The 15,859-nt window shown below is 56.8% G+C and overlaps 1 protein-coding gene across 2 annotated transcripts in view; it reads right to left on the bottom strand.

Moving 5' to 3' along the window:
• LOC132340336 (Fc receptor-like protein 3) overlaps window positions 1-15,859 on the bottom strand; it is a 377,484-nt gene that overhangs the window by 56,653 nt on the left and 304,972 nt on the right. Inside the window, exon 2 of one of the 2 annotated variants that reach the window (XM_059871261.1) lies at window positions 3,679-3,698. The exons of the other annotated variant lie outside the window; for it this stretch is intronic. Coding sequence (XP_059727244.1) covers window positions 3,679-3,698 — 20 coding nt within the window. The remainder of the gene's footprint in view (window positions 1-3,678; window positions 3,699-15,859) is intronic. 2 annotated transcript variants of the gene reach the window in all.

Below are 15,859 nucleotides of genomic sequence, written 5' to 3'. Positions count from 1 at the left end.
AGGGACCCCTGAGGGGAATCAATGTCCACCTGTGCCCCCAGTGCATCCAGTGTCACAGCATATCATCGTAGTCACGGGGGTCCAACTGTCCCTTGCAGGACCCTGACAGTTCCGCGTTGGTCTCCTGCGGATCCAGAGGTGGGACAGGGATGGGGGACATCTCATGGGGGCTCTGAGAGTGACACTGGTTATTGGGACCTAGGTGGGAGGTGACACCTGTGGGTGACGTGTCCCTGTCCCATCCCCCCCCCCCACCCTGTAGTCACCCCTGGCCCAGTCGGTGCCCATGACATGGGGGTCCAGCACTGTCCCCCTTCTCCGGGGGGGTCCTGTGGGGATTTGGGGGGGGTCTGGGTGGTGCCTGGAGAGGTGGAAAGGGAAGTCCCAGCCCAAGCCCCCCACTCTCCTCTCCTGGGACTTCCTGGTGGCTGCAAGGAAAAGGGGAAGGGGTGACTGTGGGGACACTGGGACCCCTGAACCTTCCTGGGACCTCAGCATCCCCAACCACCCACAGGATTCCCAAATCCCCACTGCAGCCCCAGTTCCTACTGAACCTCTGATTTCCCCCGGACTTTCTGAGCACCTCTGAACCCCCAAGAACTTCTGCAACACCACAGGGCCCCCAACCCCCCCTGATGTCTGCCATTCACTGAGCCCCCAGAACCTCAAGTCTGGCAGGGAGGGGGACCCCCAAACTCCCACAGGATGCCAGAAAAGATCCCCCAACATCCCTGCACATCCCTCAAGGAGATTCCCAAACCCTCCAGGAGTTCCCTGTGCCAACCCAATGTTCCTCAAAGCCCACCCAGGGATGGACCTGGAGCACAACCAAGACCCTCGAAACTCCCCCCAGATCCCCCAGGACCCCCAGCTGAAGTCACTGCAGGCTCAGTTTCCCCCAGCTCAGAGTCTCTGGGTGCTACTGATCTCTGCCCCAACTCTGGGGGCTTCCCCTCACTCCAGGACCCCCATTGCCCCCCGTTGTCACCCACCCACACAGTGCCACCAGTGACAGCCCCCAATGACAGCCAGGAGCAGGAGCAGGAACAGGAGGGTCCTGCTGACATTCACAGCCACTGCTGGGGACAGAGGGGACACATCAGGGTCACTGTGAACCCTGGGGGTCCTAAACACCCAGTGACCCTGTGTGACCCCACCTGTGTCCCAGGGTGATCAAGGTGTCAACTCCAGGGCCAGCTTGGGGCTGAGTGACCAGAGCACACGGCGCCCATCCTGTTCCAGCTGGTTGGTGACCACGCACTGGTAGGTGCCTGATTGTCCCACATCGATGTCCCCAGACTCCAGGAGGGGACCCTGGGCCACTTCCTGCCCATCGTGCAGCCAGGTGAAGGTGACAGGGGCTGAACCCACCTGCACCGAGCAGCGCAGAGTCACGTTGTCACCTGCACGCACCTGGTGTGTGGCAGGGGACCGGGGGTGATGGTGGAATTGGCCACGGGCACTGTGGGGACACAGAACGGGCTGAGGCCACAGGGAGGGGCTGGCAGCCGGTGTGGGGGGATAAGGACGGGGGGATGGGTGTGGTGGGGGATGTCGGGGATGGGGTCACACCACAGAGGGGTGAGGGGAAACAGGGCAGAGGCGGGGGACACAAGAAAGGTGTCTGGGGGACATGGAGGTACCCAGGCAGGGGATCCAGGGGGTCACGGGTGGCTCCCCATGCCCATCCCCACACTCACTGCCCACCGTGACACAGAGCTGGGCGCTGCTCTTCCACACGGCCCCCTCTTCGGAGCGCACCTGGCAGCTGTAATTCCCTGAGTGGGAGACTCACACGGCGGGCACCAGCAGATGCAGGGACACCTGTGGGCCCCCCACCACCTGCCCATCCTGGTAGAACATGTGCAGGAGGGGGGGCTCGGTGCTGCAGCAGGTTGGGGGTGCTGAGGCAGCTGAGATTCAGGGGGGACACAAGGGTGGGCTTGGGGGGACCCTCCAGCACAGGCACTGAGAAGAGCTCTGGGAAGAAGAGGGGAGGTGAGGACTGTGACTCCGAGTTTGGTGGGAAGGGGCTTTGGGGGTGTCAGGAGATTGGAGTTCCAACCGTGGAGTGCTCACCGTGCACTGTCACTGGTGCCGACTATACCCACAGTGACACTTCAGAGCCCACCCAGCCCCCGCAGCTGTAGCGGCTGCTGTGGTTCAGCTGCAGAGGGGACAGGGACAGCTCGGCCCCATTGAGGGACCTCCCCACCTCCTTGTCCCCATGGAAGAATCGTACCTCGGTGACTGGCCTGTCCTGCCAACTCCGGCAGCGCAGTGTCACCGTGTCCCCATCCAGCAGCTCCCATACTGGCACCTGCAGCTCTAACCGGGCTGTGGAACACAGGAGTCCTGTCACACCGGGGGTCCCATTTTCATGGGGATTACCCCATTGGGTCACACCCAAATCACCAGGGGTTCACACTTCCAACATGGGGCTCCTCCCACACTGGGATGCTCTGGGATGCATTTTCACTGTCACTGGTGCTGAGTACTTCCGCACCCAGGACCTCACCCAGCCTCTGCAGCTGTAGTTGCTGCTGTGGTACAGCTGCAGAGGGGACAGGGACAGCTAGGTCCCACCACGGACTGCCCCCAGTTCCTTCCCCTCGCAGTAAAAGGACACTGAGGTGACCGGGCTGTTCCACTGGACTGGCAACACAGTGTCACCATGTCCCCCTCCAGCAGCACCCATGCTGGCACCTGCAGCACCAGATTGTCTGGGGGACAGAGGGGTCTTGTCACACCCGATGGCAGTGGGACCCCACATAGGGTCACACCCAGCACACCAGGGGTTCTCCAAATTCAGCCCTGGGGTTCCTGCACATTGGGATGCACTGAGATGTCCCCAGAGCAGGGGATGGGCTGTAGTATTGTCCACACGGGTCCCAGGATGAGGGAAGAGACGAGAAAGTTGACTCCATGTATCAGAAAGCTTGATTTATTATTTTATGATAGATAATATATTAAAACTATACTAAAAGAACAGAAGAAGGGATTTCATCAAAAGGCTAAGCTAAGAATAGAAAAGGAATCAATAACAAAGGCTTGTCTCTGACCGAGACAGTCTGCACAGGTGAACTGTGATTGGCCCTTAATTGGAAACAACCAGATGAGACCAATCACAGATTCCCCCTGTTGCATTCCACAGCAGCAGATAAGAATTGTTTACAGTTTGTTCCTGAGGCCTCTCAGCTTCTCAGGAGGGAAAAATCCTAAGGAAAGGATTTTTCATAAAACATGTCTGTGACAGACGGGCTCGGGTCACACAGGAGGTGACCCATGGAGCGGAGCCCACCCAGAGCACTCGGGATCCCTGTGGGAGCCAGGCTGGGGACACCCAAACCCACCTCACCATCTGAGATATTCATGGTGGGGCTATGCCCAGTGCTAACTTTATCACTCTTGTAGGTGCCAGTCTTGGTGCCAGTGAGGTGATTGCGTCCATCCTGCCCCCAGCACTGCCCGTCCCTGTACCAGGTGGTGGCACCAGAGGTCCCTGAGCCCTGGCAGGTCAGTGTCACCCGGTCCAACAGCACCGCCGGCCTCCAGGGGGGCTCCACGAGGAGCTGGGTGGTCTGGGCACCTGTGGGTGTCAGGGGACACCAGCCTGGCAGGGCCAGTGCGGGGCTGGGGATAGCGGGGTAGGGCCATAGCATCCCCCAAAGACTCAGCAGTGAGGCCGAGGGTTTGGGCTGGAAGGGAGAAGGGACAGGTCTGGGTTGCGGTGGCACTGCAGGGACAGTGGCACACAAGGTTCAGGGCGTGGGGGCTGTCCCCAAACTGTCCCCATGGGAACAGCAGTTCTTGTTGGAAAGAGTGTGTCTGGGGGGTCCCCAAAAGATTTGCTGAGGCAGGGGGCCATGTCTGTGTCACAGCCACCTGTGCACCACATCCGTGTCGCACAGACACCTTGGGAATAGGGACACTGAGGCCACCCTGGGCTGAGGCACAATATGGGGACACTGTGGGCACCCCTGGCACAAGAACACCACGGATACAGCCAATGGTGGCCCAGGTCATCTCCACCAGCTCATGATCCCATCCCCATCATCCTATCCCCTTGGCCACATCCTCACCGTTCTTGTCTCCTTCTGTCCCTGCATCCCAGTTCCCTTGTCCCTTTTCCCAGAGCTACCTGAGCCCAAAGGTGCCAGTCCCCACATTCCTGTCCCCACATTCCCATCCCTAAATTCCTGCCCCCTGTTCCTGTCCCCAAACCCACCCTACATCCCCAGTCCCACCGAGGTCTACTGTGGGTAACAGGGACAGGCACTGCTGGCCTTGGGCACCTCAGGGGGCCCAACAGCCCCCTTATGACCCCTCCCCTCCCCATCCCCAGGTGTCAGGCCCATGCCTGGGGCACTCATCCCACAAGAGCAGCGCCACCTTCCCGGCCATCCCAGTGTCCCCAGCCATGTGGACTGGCTGTCATTCGCTCCTGGGGTTGGCTCTCTCCTCGCTGTTGGCTCTTTGGCCAAAGGGGAAGGAAGAGAGGTCGTGTCTCACCCTCATGCGTAGCTGGCTCCTTTCCCCACCCTACCCACAGCCTGTCCACAAGCTGGGGACAGGCTGTGGGTAGGGTGGGGAAAGGACGGGGACAAGGCTGGGTGGGACATGGTGGGATATGGGGTTCCCAGGAGTGGGGAGCTCAGAGTGTTTAGGGACCCAGGGATGGGTGTCTAGCGGAATGAGGGGTCCCAGGGATGGGGTCCCTGCGGAATGGGGGTGTCAAGGTTTGAGCCTGGCACAATGCCAGTGCCCCCATGAAAATACTCTTTTCCTGGTTCCCACTGTGAGATGTGATCAGAAACAGAGCAGAGCAGGCTCCAGCTTAAGAATGAAAGGGAAAAAACTTTATAAAGCTACAACTATAAAAGAAACACACAGAACACAGGATGAAAACCTTCCACATTTCCTCCTCCTCCCCCCACTAGATTTCCAACACATCACAGTAAGACAAAACCTTGGATTTTGAATTCACTTGCCACCCCTCAGATAACTCACTCTCAGTCCATCACCACCCCTCAGACAATCAACTCTCAGTTCCTCAAGAAGAGAAGAATTCCTCTTGCACCATTGGCTTCTGCAGGAAACACAGTTGAAACCTCTCGTGTTTCCATGTCACGCATGGCACCGCCTGGAGAACATTTGCCATCATGACATCTTCCTTCCATGTCCAGTGCTCTCACCACTGCACATGGACCAGAGCTGCTTCTAGGGTTTTCCTTTTAAGGGTGCTTTCTCCAGCTCCAAAAAGAGCACAGTCTCACCTTTGGGACACCTGTGTCCCCCCAAATTTAAACCCCCTGGGGCCGAGGGGTCTCGAGAACAGAGATCATCTTCCTCTTCTTCTCTGAAGAATGGAGGGCACCACCTTCCTCTCCCATTGTCTCTGTTCACACACTCCTTCACATCACTGCACTCTCCTGGCTCTGAGCCATTGCCTCCCCCTAAACGCAGTCTCGGTGTCACAGGAACACAAGTGGTTCTGCCCATGGCTATACAAGAAAAGTCCAGCCAAAGGGCCACTCCATCATCTCCTCCCACCTAGGATTCTTCTCAGCTTCTCTCAAACCTCTTTCACTTGCACCAACTTGCACCACACTTGCCCATCTCCTGTTATCCTGCTATCCCATCACCTCTAGGAGGATCAGCATTTGCAAGGTTTCCATCATCCACAAGAAAAGGGTTAAAAGTCCCAGGCCCTTCCCATCCATGAACTCCCACAGCAGGCTGCCCTGCCAGGCACCCCCCTTCTCCTTCACTCCAGCAGCCTTGCTATCACATGCACAGGTTCTCTCCCTCTTTCTCCCTCCGGCGGGGGTGGGGTGGCTGCCCAAAGCCTCGCAGTGCTCCTTCCTTCACCCTTCCATCTCGCAGGGGCCTCCTCCCTTCTGTCCCAGGCCTGGCCTACATCCTCTGGCCACATGGCCTCCCCTCCCCCGCTGAGCTCGGAGCTGGGCAGGGGAGGTTTGTTCTCTTCCAGGACCAGAACACAAGAGAGCTTCCCCCGGGAGTTCACAGCTTTTAACTGCCTGTGTTCTCAGAGGCATATCCATGCCCTCAGTGGACAAACTAGGTGCCAATATTAAAATCTGAACACCTATTGGTCTGACCACAGCATCCCAAAAAAACTCACTTCCTCTCAAACCACGACAGGGGGAGGAGGGGGAGTCACTGGGAGTTGGGGTGCCATGGGAATGGGTGTGCCCAGGGCTAGGGGGACTCAGGGATGGGAGTCCCAGGGGGACGTGGGCTCCAGGGATTTTGGGTCATGGGATAGGGATGCTGGGGAATGGGGCTTCCCGTGGGAATGGGGGTCCTGGGAGAATCAAGGTCCTGGGGAAGTAGATTGCAGGGGATAGAGTGAACAGGAGAGGGTTCCTTGGGAATGGGGTCCTGGGCCATGCAGATCCTGGGGAGCGTCAGTACTGTGATGGGTGTCCCAAGGATGAAGGGATATAAGGAATGGGAGTGCCATGGTTGGGTTCCCAGGGGAATGGGTAGTGCCAGGGATTTGCAGGTGGTGAATGGGCAAAGGGGTCACAGCTCCTTCCCAGGGTGCCTCAGATTTTGGGGTGACCCAGATCCCAGCACAGCCCCCACCCTGCAGCACCCCAGGGTTGCCCTGGGAGTCTCTGTGTCTCTGCCCCACACACCCCTGGGTCAGGTCTCTCCATTTCTTGGCTCAGCCATTCCAGACAACACTTGATGCCCAATTGGTTGAGACAAAATTATACATCCGGAGAATAAAAGCAAAAATTTTTCCCACACCATTATATTTCCAAAAAGTACAAACTCAGCAAAAATCAAACTGACAATATATAAAATGCTCTGGTTTGGAGAATCCATTGCTTTCTGAACAAGTCCCTCACAATAAAAACACAAACAAATCACAATTAAATGAGACTGTTTGGCTCCCCTTAGGAGCCCATTGGTGCATCCCACAGCAGCATTTACTTGTGGATGACACAGAGTGTGGAATCTCCCTGAGTGTCAGCAGCTCCATGGGATAGTTCCCTGCCTGCTGGGCAGAAACCCAGCCCCCAAGGAAGCCATTTCTTGCCCCATCTTTAGGAACTCTCCCCATTTTTCTCATTCCCATCCTGAAACTTGATTGGCTTCCCATGGAGGAAGGGGAGAAGCTCTGTCCATCCTTGGGATGGTGCACAGGAATCTGTGGAAATGCCCATGTGTGCCTCAGGCTCTGATTCCCTGGTAAATCCACTCCAGCCTGCCCTGAATTCCCCTGCCTGGCCACTCCCTGCTTCTGCCATGACACCCCTGTTCCCCGGCCCTTCATATGCAGCCCCTGCTCAATATTTCCACACTTTTCCCTCACTTTGGGTGTGCACATCCAGAGCCCAAACAGTCTTTCTGGAAGGTTCTAAAGGGCTGCAGGTTTTGTTCAAGAAGAAGTGTCCAGGTCATGTGGTTGAGTAGATTGTTGTTGTCTTTGCAGTAATTTTCTGTTTTTTTCAGTCCCTTGGGGACAGGGACAAAATTATCAATTGCTACATTTCCTGGCTGGTTCCTCCACAGCTGGCCCTGCAGGGGTGGTTTCCAGCCAGCCCTGCAGGGCTGCTCTGAAAACCATCAAAGGCCCTCACAGAGCCACTGCTTGGGCTCCCTTTGGGGTTTGTGCTTCTTACAGGGCTGAGCAAACCACAGGCAGGCCTTTTCCCCCACAGAATTCTCAACTCTGCAGCAGCTCTAAAGCTGCCAGAATCAAAGCCAAGGGGGCAGGTGGGACCCTGATGTCCTGGCTGCCACCTGGGGCTGGGCAGAGCAGGGCTGGGCAGTGGCCATCCCTGTGCAATGGGGCTGGGCTACGGCTGGGCCCCACCCTTGGATTGACAGGGGCCCTCAGGATGTGCCACCCCTGGGACAGGCACCCGGCCAGGAATGTGCAGGGACATTTCTGGAACTGCTACCCCATGGTAAAGGTGCCCCTATTCCAGGAAGCATTACCTCCTGGGACAGGATCCTGCCAGGACAGGGCACCCCTGGATGTGCCCCCCCAGGACAGAGCTGCCCCCCTTTCCCATCTGAAACTGAGCACAAATGGCCTCTTCCTTCTTGTCCAGGAAAAGGAAATTGAAAGTGTTGAGGGGGCACAGCTTAAAACCCCAATTGCCCAAAACATCCCCACTCTTCCCTGCACCCCCTACACCCCATTTTCCCCCTCCCCTGGGGTCCCCCGACCTGTTCCCTGCTCAGGTGCTCCTCAGGGTTGCTTTACCAGGAACCGGGGGTGAAGGGATATGGCATAAAAGTGAGGGAAAGAAGGAAAAAAGAGAAATACAGGGAGGAAAATAGGAAGGGCCAAGGAGGGCACAAAGGCAGTGCTACTGAGGACCCCCATGTGATACCTGCCCAGGAAACACTCACCCCATGTGGGCAGTGCTGTGCCGTGGGTCACTCCAAAACCTGAGCCACCCTGTGAAGGAACTGTGACCCCTGTGCCCCCTCACCCACTTCCCATCCTGGCACCCCCATTCCCTCGGGACCCCAGCCGTGAGATCCCATTTCCTTCTGTTCCCCCTTCCCTAGGACCCCATACTTTGACTGCAATTCCCAGGATCTCCAACCCCAAGGAACCCCATCCTGGTCATTCCAGTCCCTAGGACCCCCCTTTCCTTGGGGGCCTTGATTCCCCTAAGACCCCATTCTCACAGGGCCCCCCTTTCCCCTGGCATCTCAGTCCCTTGGCCAGCACTCTATAATACAGATCCCTGGTGGCCACAATGCTCTGGGACCCTCATCCCCAAGTCTGAGTCCACTCCATCCCTGGACACCCCATTCCCCTGGACACCCACCCCCGGCTCCCTACCTACACCACCTCAGGCTCCAAATTCTGGCAACACCATGACCCCACCATGTCCCACCATCATCCCCATGTCCCACAAGGTGCCCACCCTGCCCTCATCCTATCCCCACCCTGCCACTACAAAGGGCCACCTACGCATGGGGACGAGACGTGACCTCACTTCCTTCCCCTTCATCCGAAGAGCCACCAGCCAGGGGAGTGGTGGCCACAGCAGCGAGTGACAGTCAGTCCACATGGCTGGGGACACCGGGATGGCCAGGAAGGTGGCGCTGCTCCTGAGGGGTGAATGCCCTGGGCATGGGGCTGACACTCCCAGGATGGGCCCTGGTGAGGCAGAGACCAGTAGGGAGGGGGCACAGGGGGACTGCAGGGTCTCCTGAGGTCCCAAAAGGCAGCAGAGCCAGAGCATGAGGTGACCAGGGCCGAGGGGTGGCTGTGGGGACAGGAAAGTGGGGACAAGTACAGGGGAACAGGGATTTGGGGAAGCATCATGGGGCTGGTGGGGGTGACTGCTGCAACCACGGAGTGGCTGTGGAGTCCCCATTTCTGGGTGTCCACAGTGTCCCCATGTCCAAATTGAGCAAGGGCTAGCTGAGGTGTCTCTGTCCCCAAGGGATCCTTGCCACACTATGACAATTTATGGACACCCCCACACCCAGTCCCTCTCTGCCAATGTCCCTGTGATGCCACCCTCACCCAGCCCTGTGCTTCTCCCTTCCAGCCCTGACCCTTGGCCTCGCTGGTCAGTCCTTGAGGGATGCCATGGCCCCACTCTGCTGTCCCCAGCCCCATGCTGGCCCTGGCAGGCTGGTGTCCCCTGTCACCTGCAGGTTCCCAGACCACCTAGCTTCTCCTGGAGCCCCCCTGGAGGTGGGCAGTGATGTAGGACCAGGTGACACTGACCTGCCAGGGCTCGGGGAGTACCGGTGCCACCACCTGGTACAAGGATTGGTGGCGCTAGTGGCAGGAGAAACAGGACCACTTCACTGTCACCGAGAGTGGCACTTACATGTGTGACCGACCTGGCACTGGGAGCAGCCCCCCCGTGACTGTCTCAAATGGTGAGGGGGGTTAGGTTGTCTCCAGCCTGGCACCCACGGGGACCCCGAGGGCTCTGGATGGGCTCCACTCCATGGGTCCCCTCCTGGTGTGACCAGAGCTTGTCCCCTGCACACGGGGACATCCCAGAGCATCTCAGAGTGGAGGCACCCCAGTTCTGGATTTGAGAACCCCTGGTTCACTGGATATGTTCCAATTCGTGGGTCCTTGAGAAAACTGAATGCGCCTGGTGTCCTAAGACTCCTGTGTCCTGCAGCCCGACTAGTGCTGCAGGTGTCGACGTGGGAGCTGCTGGAGGAGGACACGGTGACACTGCGCTGCTGGTGCTGGGAGAACATGTCGGTCACTGGGGTGCGATTCTACCATGGGGACAAGGAGGTGGGGAGGTCCCTCATTTGGGACCGAGCTGTCCCTGTCCCCTCTGCAGCTGAACCACAGCAGCCGCTACAGCTGAGAGGGCCGGGTGGACTCCAAGGTGGCACCTTTGGCGCTCTCGGCGCCAGTGAGAGTGCACGGTGAGCACCCCCACAGCCACCACCCCAATACCCCCACATCCCCTCCTCAGGGACTCAGGCTCACAAATCCCCTTTTCTTCTCCTTCCCAGAGCTCTTCACGGTGCCGGTGCTGGAGGTCCCCCCCTGACTCTCAGCTGCCTCAGCACCCCCAGCCCCCTGCGGCCCCGAGTCCCCCTCCTGCACGTGTTCTACCAGGACAGGCAGGAGGTGGGAGGCCCGCAGGGGTCCCCACAGCTGCTGGTGCCCGCCATGGGGGTATCTCACTCGGGGAATTACATCTGCGAGATGCGCTCCGAGGGGCGGGGCTGTGCAGACAGGTAGCGCCCGGTTCCGCATCACAGTGTGCTGTGAGTGCGGGGATGGGCACGGGGAGCACCCCCCAGAGCCTTCTCGTGTGCCCCTGCCCTGTTTGGGGATCCCCATTACTGGCCGGGTTCCCACCCTTCCCTGGTACCTCACCAGATCCCCCAGCCCTACGTGGGTACCCTCATCTTCCCCGTTATCTCTTTCCACCTCCACCCATTACTGCTGGGGTCACCCTCTGTGTCCCCCCATTCCTTACTGGGGTCCCTTTATCTGTCCCTGGTTCAACCACAGCCCTCTCTGATCTCCCCCCATTGTCCTCGGGTCTCACCATTCCCTCCCTTGGTCTACATACCTTTCCTGGGGTCTCCCCATCTTCCTCTCCAGGTGTCCCCTCCCTGAACAATTCCATCCCTTCTTGGGGTCCTGTTCCAATCCCCCCTCCTATCTCTGCACCCTCTTTTCCTCAGTGGGGTTCCACTTCCCCTCTTCTATGCCTCTTCCCTACTGTCCCCTGGTGTTGCCACCTCCCGCAGGGGTCCCGCTCTTGGGGGTGTCCCTGTCAGTGCAGACTCCCCGGGCCCAGGTGGCATTCGGGGACCGCCTGGCACTGAGCTGCACGGTGGCTGCATGGACAGGTCCCCTGTCCTTCTCCTGGCACTGGGGAGTTTGGGGGCACTGCTGAGCACCGGCCCCCTGCCTGGAGATGTGCCATGCTGGGGACAATGACAGCGGCCAGTACCAGTGCTGTGTCAGCAACAGAGTGGCTGAGAGTGTCCCCCTGAATGTCACCATCCTGGGCAAGCAGGACCCTCGGGCTGGTGGTGACCTCACCCACAGCACCCCCATCCCTCCTTGCCATGTGCCAGCCCTGTCTCTGTCCCCACAGTGCCCGTCGCCAATTCCACCATCACCCCCGGTCCTCTGTCCCACCAGGTGCATGCAGGTGATCCCGTTACCCTGTGCTGCTTGGTGCAGGTGGGTGTCACCGACATGTTTTATGAAAAATCCTTTCCTTAGGATTTTTCCCTCCTGAGAAGCTGAGAGGCCTCAGGAACAAACTGTAAACAATTCTTATCTGCTGCTGTGGAATGCAACAGGGGGAATCTGTGATTGGTCTCATCTGGTTGTTTCCAATTAAGGGCCAATCACAGTTCACCTGTCCAGACTGTCTCGGTCAGAGACAAGCCTTTGTTATTCATTCCTTTTCTATTCTTAGCTTAGCCATCTGATGAAATCCTTTCTTCTATTCTTTTAGTATAGTTTTAATATATTATCTATCATAAAATAATAAATCAAGCTTTCTGATACATGGAGTCAACTTTCTCGTCTCTTCCCTCATCCTGGGACCCTTGTGAACAATACCACAGGTGAGCTCAGCCCCTGTCACCTTCACCTCGCTGCACAATGGGCAGGAGGTGGCCCAGGGTCCCCTCCTGGAGCTTGGAGCTGTTGATGTGGGACATTCGGGCACCTACCAATGCGTGGCCACCAACCAGCTGGGACAGACAGGCACCAGGCACTCAGCCCAGAGCTAGTCCTAGAGGTGACAACACAGGAGCAGGGCACAGGTGGGGTCACATAGGGTAACACGGGGGCTGCAGGACCCCCAGGCTTCTAGGTGACCCCAATGTGTCCCCCTCTGTCCCCAGCAGTGGCTTCAGGGCTCAGCAGGTCCCTGCTGTTCCTGGTCCTGCTCCTGGCTGTCATCGGGGCCTGTCACCAGTGGCACCGCCGAGGTGGGTGACAATGGGGATTGTTGGAATCCCAGGCGTTAGAGTGAAGCCCCCCCAGAGTGTGAGGGCTGTAGGGTGGCACCAACAGCTCCTGACTTGGGTGAAGCTGAGCCTGAAGAGACCTCAGCTGGGGGTCCTGGGGGATTTGGGGGAGGTCCTGAGGGGTCGTGCAGTAAAGCTGGGGGGTATGTCAGGGGGTTTGGGAGAGTCTGGGGACTCTGTGGTCTCAGTGGATTCAAAGGGTGGCTGGTATTTTGGGGGTTTCAGGGATGCTTGAGGGTCCTGGGGACAGTCAGGGTCCTGATGGTGTACAGAGGCCCTGAGGACCCCACAGTCACCCCTCATGACTTTCCTTTGCAGCCCTCAGGAAGCAGCAAGAAAGGTGAGTGGGGGTCTCCAGGCCTAAACCCCCATTTTACTCCCACCACAAAACCCCCCATGCCTACAGACTTCCCTTATGCCCACAGGGCCCCGCCAGAGCCCTCAGCTCCCCCAGAGGTGGGGGAGGTGCTGTACAGTGATGTCATGAGCACCAAGAAGGCAGGTGGTGAGTACAGGGGGGACACAGGGGCACATCACCCACGGGTGTCACCCTCCACCCAGGTCCTCACAACTGCTGTCTCTCACAGGGGCCCCCTGGGCCACATCTCCCCAGGTGACCTATGCAGAGCTGCCAGGACCCACAGGAGACAGCGGGACCCCAGTGACATCTGTGAGAATGTGCTGTGACACTGGGGGCACAGGGGGCACTGGAGTCCCTGCTTGAGGGCACCCCCAGCTCCCATGGGTTCCCAACTTGCCTGGGGGGTGGTCATGATAGTGGGGCCTTGGAAAAATGTCAAGATAGACTCTGAAATGTTAAGCTTTGCATTGCACCTATGTAAGTAGTATGATAAATTATGTGGTTGTTAGATGTGATGATTGTTTAGCAATTAAAAATAATTATTGTATAATCATAAGAAGAATCATGAGAAACTGTATGTTCTTAATCTAAGGAGGCTGTGCTTGGCTGAAATCTATGTATACAATTGAACAATACAAGTTTAATATTTAACATGAAAGTTATATAATGGTAGAATATAAAAGCATATTCATCCTGAACCTATGTCGGAGTCAGATTTGGGTTTGAACCCCTGACACCCAGAGCTCTTCAATAAAAGCACCTGCATATAATCATTTCTCGTGATTGTGTGTTCCTGAACGCTAACAGCCACGAGTGGGGGCTCCCATGTGGGGCTGCCCAGGGCTCCCCATTCCAGTGTTCCCAGAGCTCCCAGTACCCCCAGGGGCTCCCCATTCCCTCCCCCTGTGCCAGGGGGCACAGGACAATTGTCCCTCTTACTGGACACAAAACGCAGCTTTTCGATTAAACCAGGAGAAATGGTTTTTGTTTTTTCAGCTCTGCCATGCTCTGGTCAGGAAGGAGGAGGGTCCCAGTAGGTTTTTAAACCAATCCTTCTCAGTTCTCAAGATTCAGAATTCAAAGGGTCACAAAAGGAACAATTTCTAAGGAAAGCCCCCAACAAGGAACAAACCCCAGAGGCTGCCCCCAGCACGTTTCCTCCACCAGGAAGAACTTGGCAGGCTCAGGCCCTTCCTGGCTCTGATGGCCAAATTGGCCTTCAGGAGGCTCTGGATTTTCTCCCCTGTCTCAAACCCCTCCTCTGCCATGTTCCCCACAAGATGATGTCACAAAGGACCTGTGGGAGTGCCAGAGCCACCCTCTTTCCAGGGCAGTCAGGATCAAGCCATGGCACAGGGTAGGGCTCAGCTTCCAGTCAGTTCCAGGGGCTCTGGACACCCCTCCAGGTCAAGGCAACTGTGTCCTGCACTCTGCTGCCACAGGAATGGGGTCAAAGGCTTTGGCAATGTCCATTGGGTCACCACTTGTTTGCCTCACACTCCAGCTCATCCTGGAATTCTGGCATGTCCTCTCTCCAGAACAGCCTGTGTTGCAAGTGGCACTTGGTTCTGGCCCCTACAGTCCCTGTCAGTGTCCACTCTCCACTGGACTCATGCTCTGGCCATGTAGGGCTCTTGTCAGGGGCATTCCCTGGAAATTGTTCCTTTTCTGACCCTTGGGATTCTGAATCTTGTTGCTGTTGCTGTTGGTTTTGTTCTCTCATTGCTGTTTGCAGGAAATTGTTCTTCTCTCAGCCCTTTGAGATCTTTGCCTTCTGTGCCTCCACTGGGAGGGGGAGGGGCAGCAGACTCTGGTTTTTAGTGGCAGCCCAGTATTGGAGAATCCCATTCCTAAGCCATATATAGCTGAACAAAGAAACCCCATTTCTGCCAGTTTAACCCAAAAGCTGCATTTTGGGCCAATAGCAGGGGTCCTGTGCCTCCCTGGCATTGGGAGGAGCAATGGGGAGCCACTGGGAACATGGAGGTATATCTTGGGGTGGTTTTATGATGATGCCCTGTTCCTGATTGTCTGCTTTATGCCCAGCAATGGCTGCTGTAGGTTTAAAGTGGGTCTGGGAGAGGGTGGGAGCCTCGGAGCTCCTGTGCAGGCTTTGTTCAAAGCCTCCCTCTGAAGTGTGCTGGGTGCAGTGTGGTGTGGATCAGATGTTATTTTGTGGCTTAGCTAGCTTGGCTTTTTGTTAGCAAGTTTTTATTTTTTTTCTTCCCCTGGCTTGCAGAGGCTGCAGTATCAATCCTTTGGTGGCTTCTGTTTTATTTTTCTCTTGAACTGTTTAGCTTAGTTTTGGTCTGAGATCAAACAATTGCCTAGACCATCAACTGCAAGCCTGAAGGAGCTGCCCCAGTCAGCCCAAGAGATCAGGAAAAGATGAACCAACGAGAGAAAGGACATCAAAATCCACCAGCTTCATCTGCTGTGAGGAGGAGATCAATGCCAGAAGTTCAACAGGTTCCCACCTGTTTTGCCCAAGCTGCTGCACGAACTCTTGTTTCTCCCTTCTCTGAGACAAAAGCCAGCCCTGATTTTGTCCCACTTTTACCGCACAGACAGCCCGTTTATTTCTTGTCCTGGGATTTTGGGGTTTTTTGTTCTGCTGTGGTGTGAGAGACTGTCCAAAATATCCCTCATCTGCCTCACAACTGTCATTGAGAGACCACTCAGAAGACCACTTTGTCCCTTTCCTAGCCACAGTAGACACGCCAAGCCAGGGGGTTTCATGACCTGAAGGTGTTGCTAAGCTGCCGTCCCCACAGGTGCAGTTCCCTGCACGCGACACTGGACACATTGAGGCACTGTGTTCTTTTCACAACAATAATCTTGGACGCTGTCTACCTCTTGGCCAGGCTGGACTTTTCCTCCCTGAGTTTTTGGGTGGTCTCCTACAGAAGACCCTCCTCGTTCATCTACAACCACCATGACAGACAAGCTGAGATGACAGAAGCCTCTCCACCAGAGAAGGCCCCGAGAAATCCCCATGTGAGAAAA

This window comes from Haemorhous mexicanus, chromosome 31 (assembly GCF_027477595.1).
Source record: "Haemorhous mexicanus isolate bHaeMex1 chromosome 31, bHaeMex1.pri, whole genome shotgun sequence".
Taxonomy (NCBI): Eukaryota; Metazoa; Chordata; class Aves; order Passeriformes; family Fringillidae; genus Haemorhous; species Haemorhous mexicanus.
This window is presented reverse-complemented; position numbering and strand designations above follow the sequence as displayed.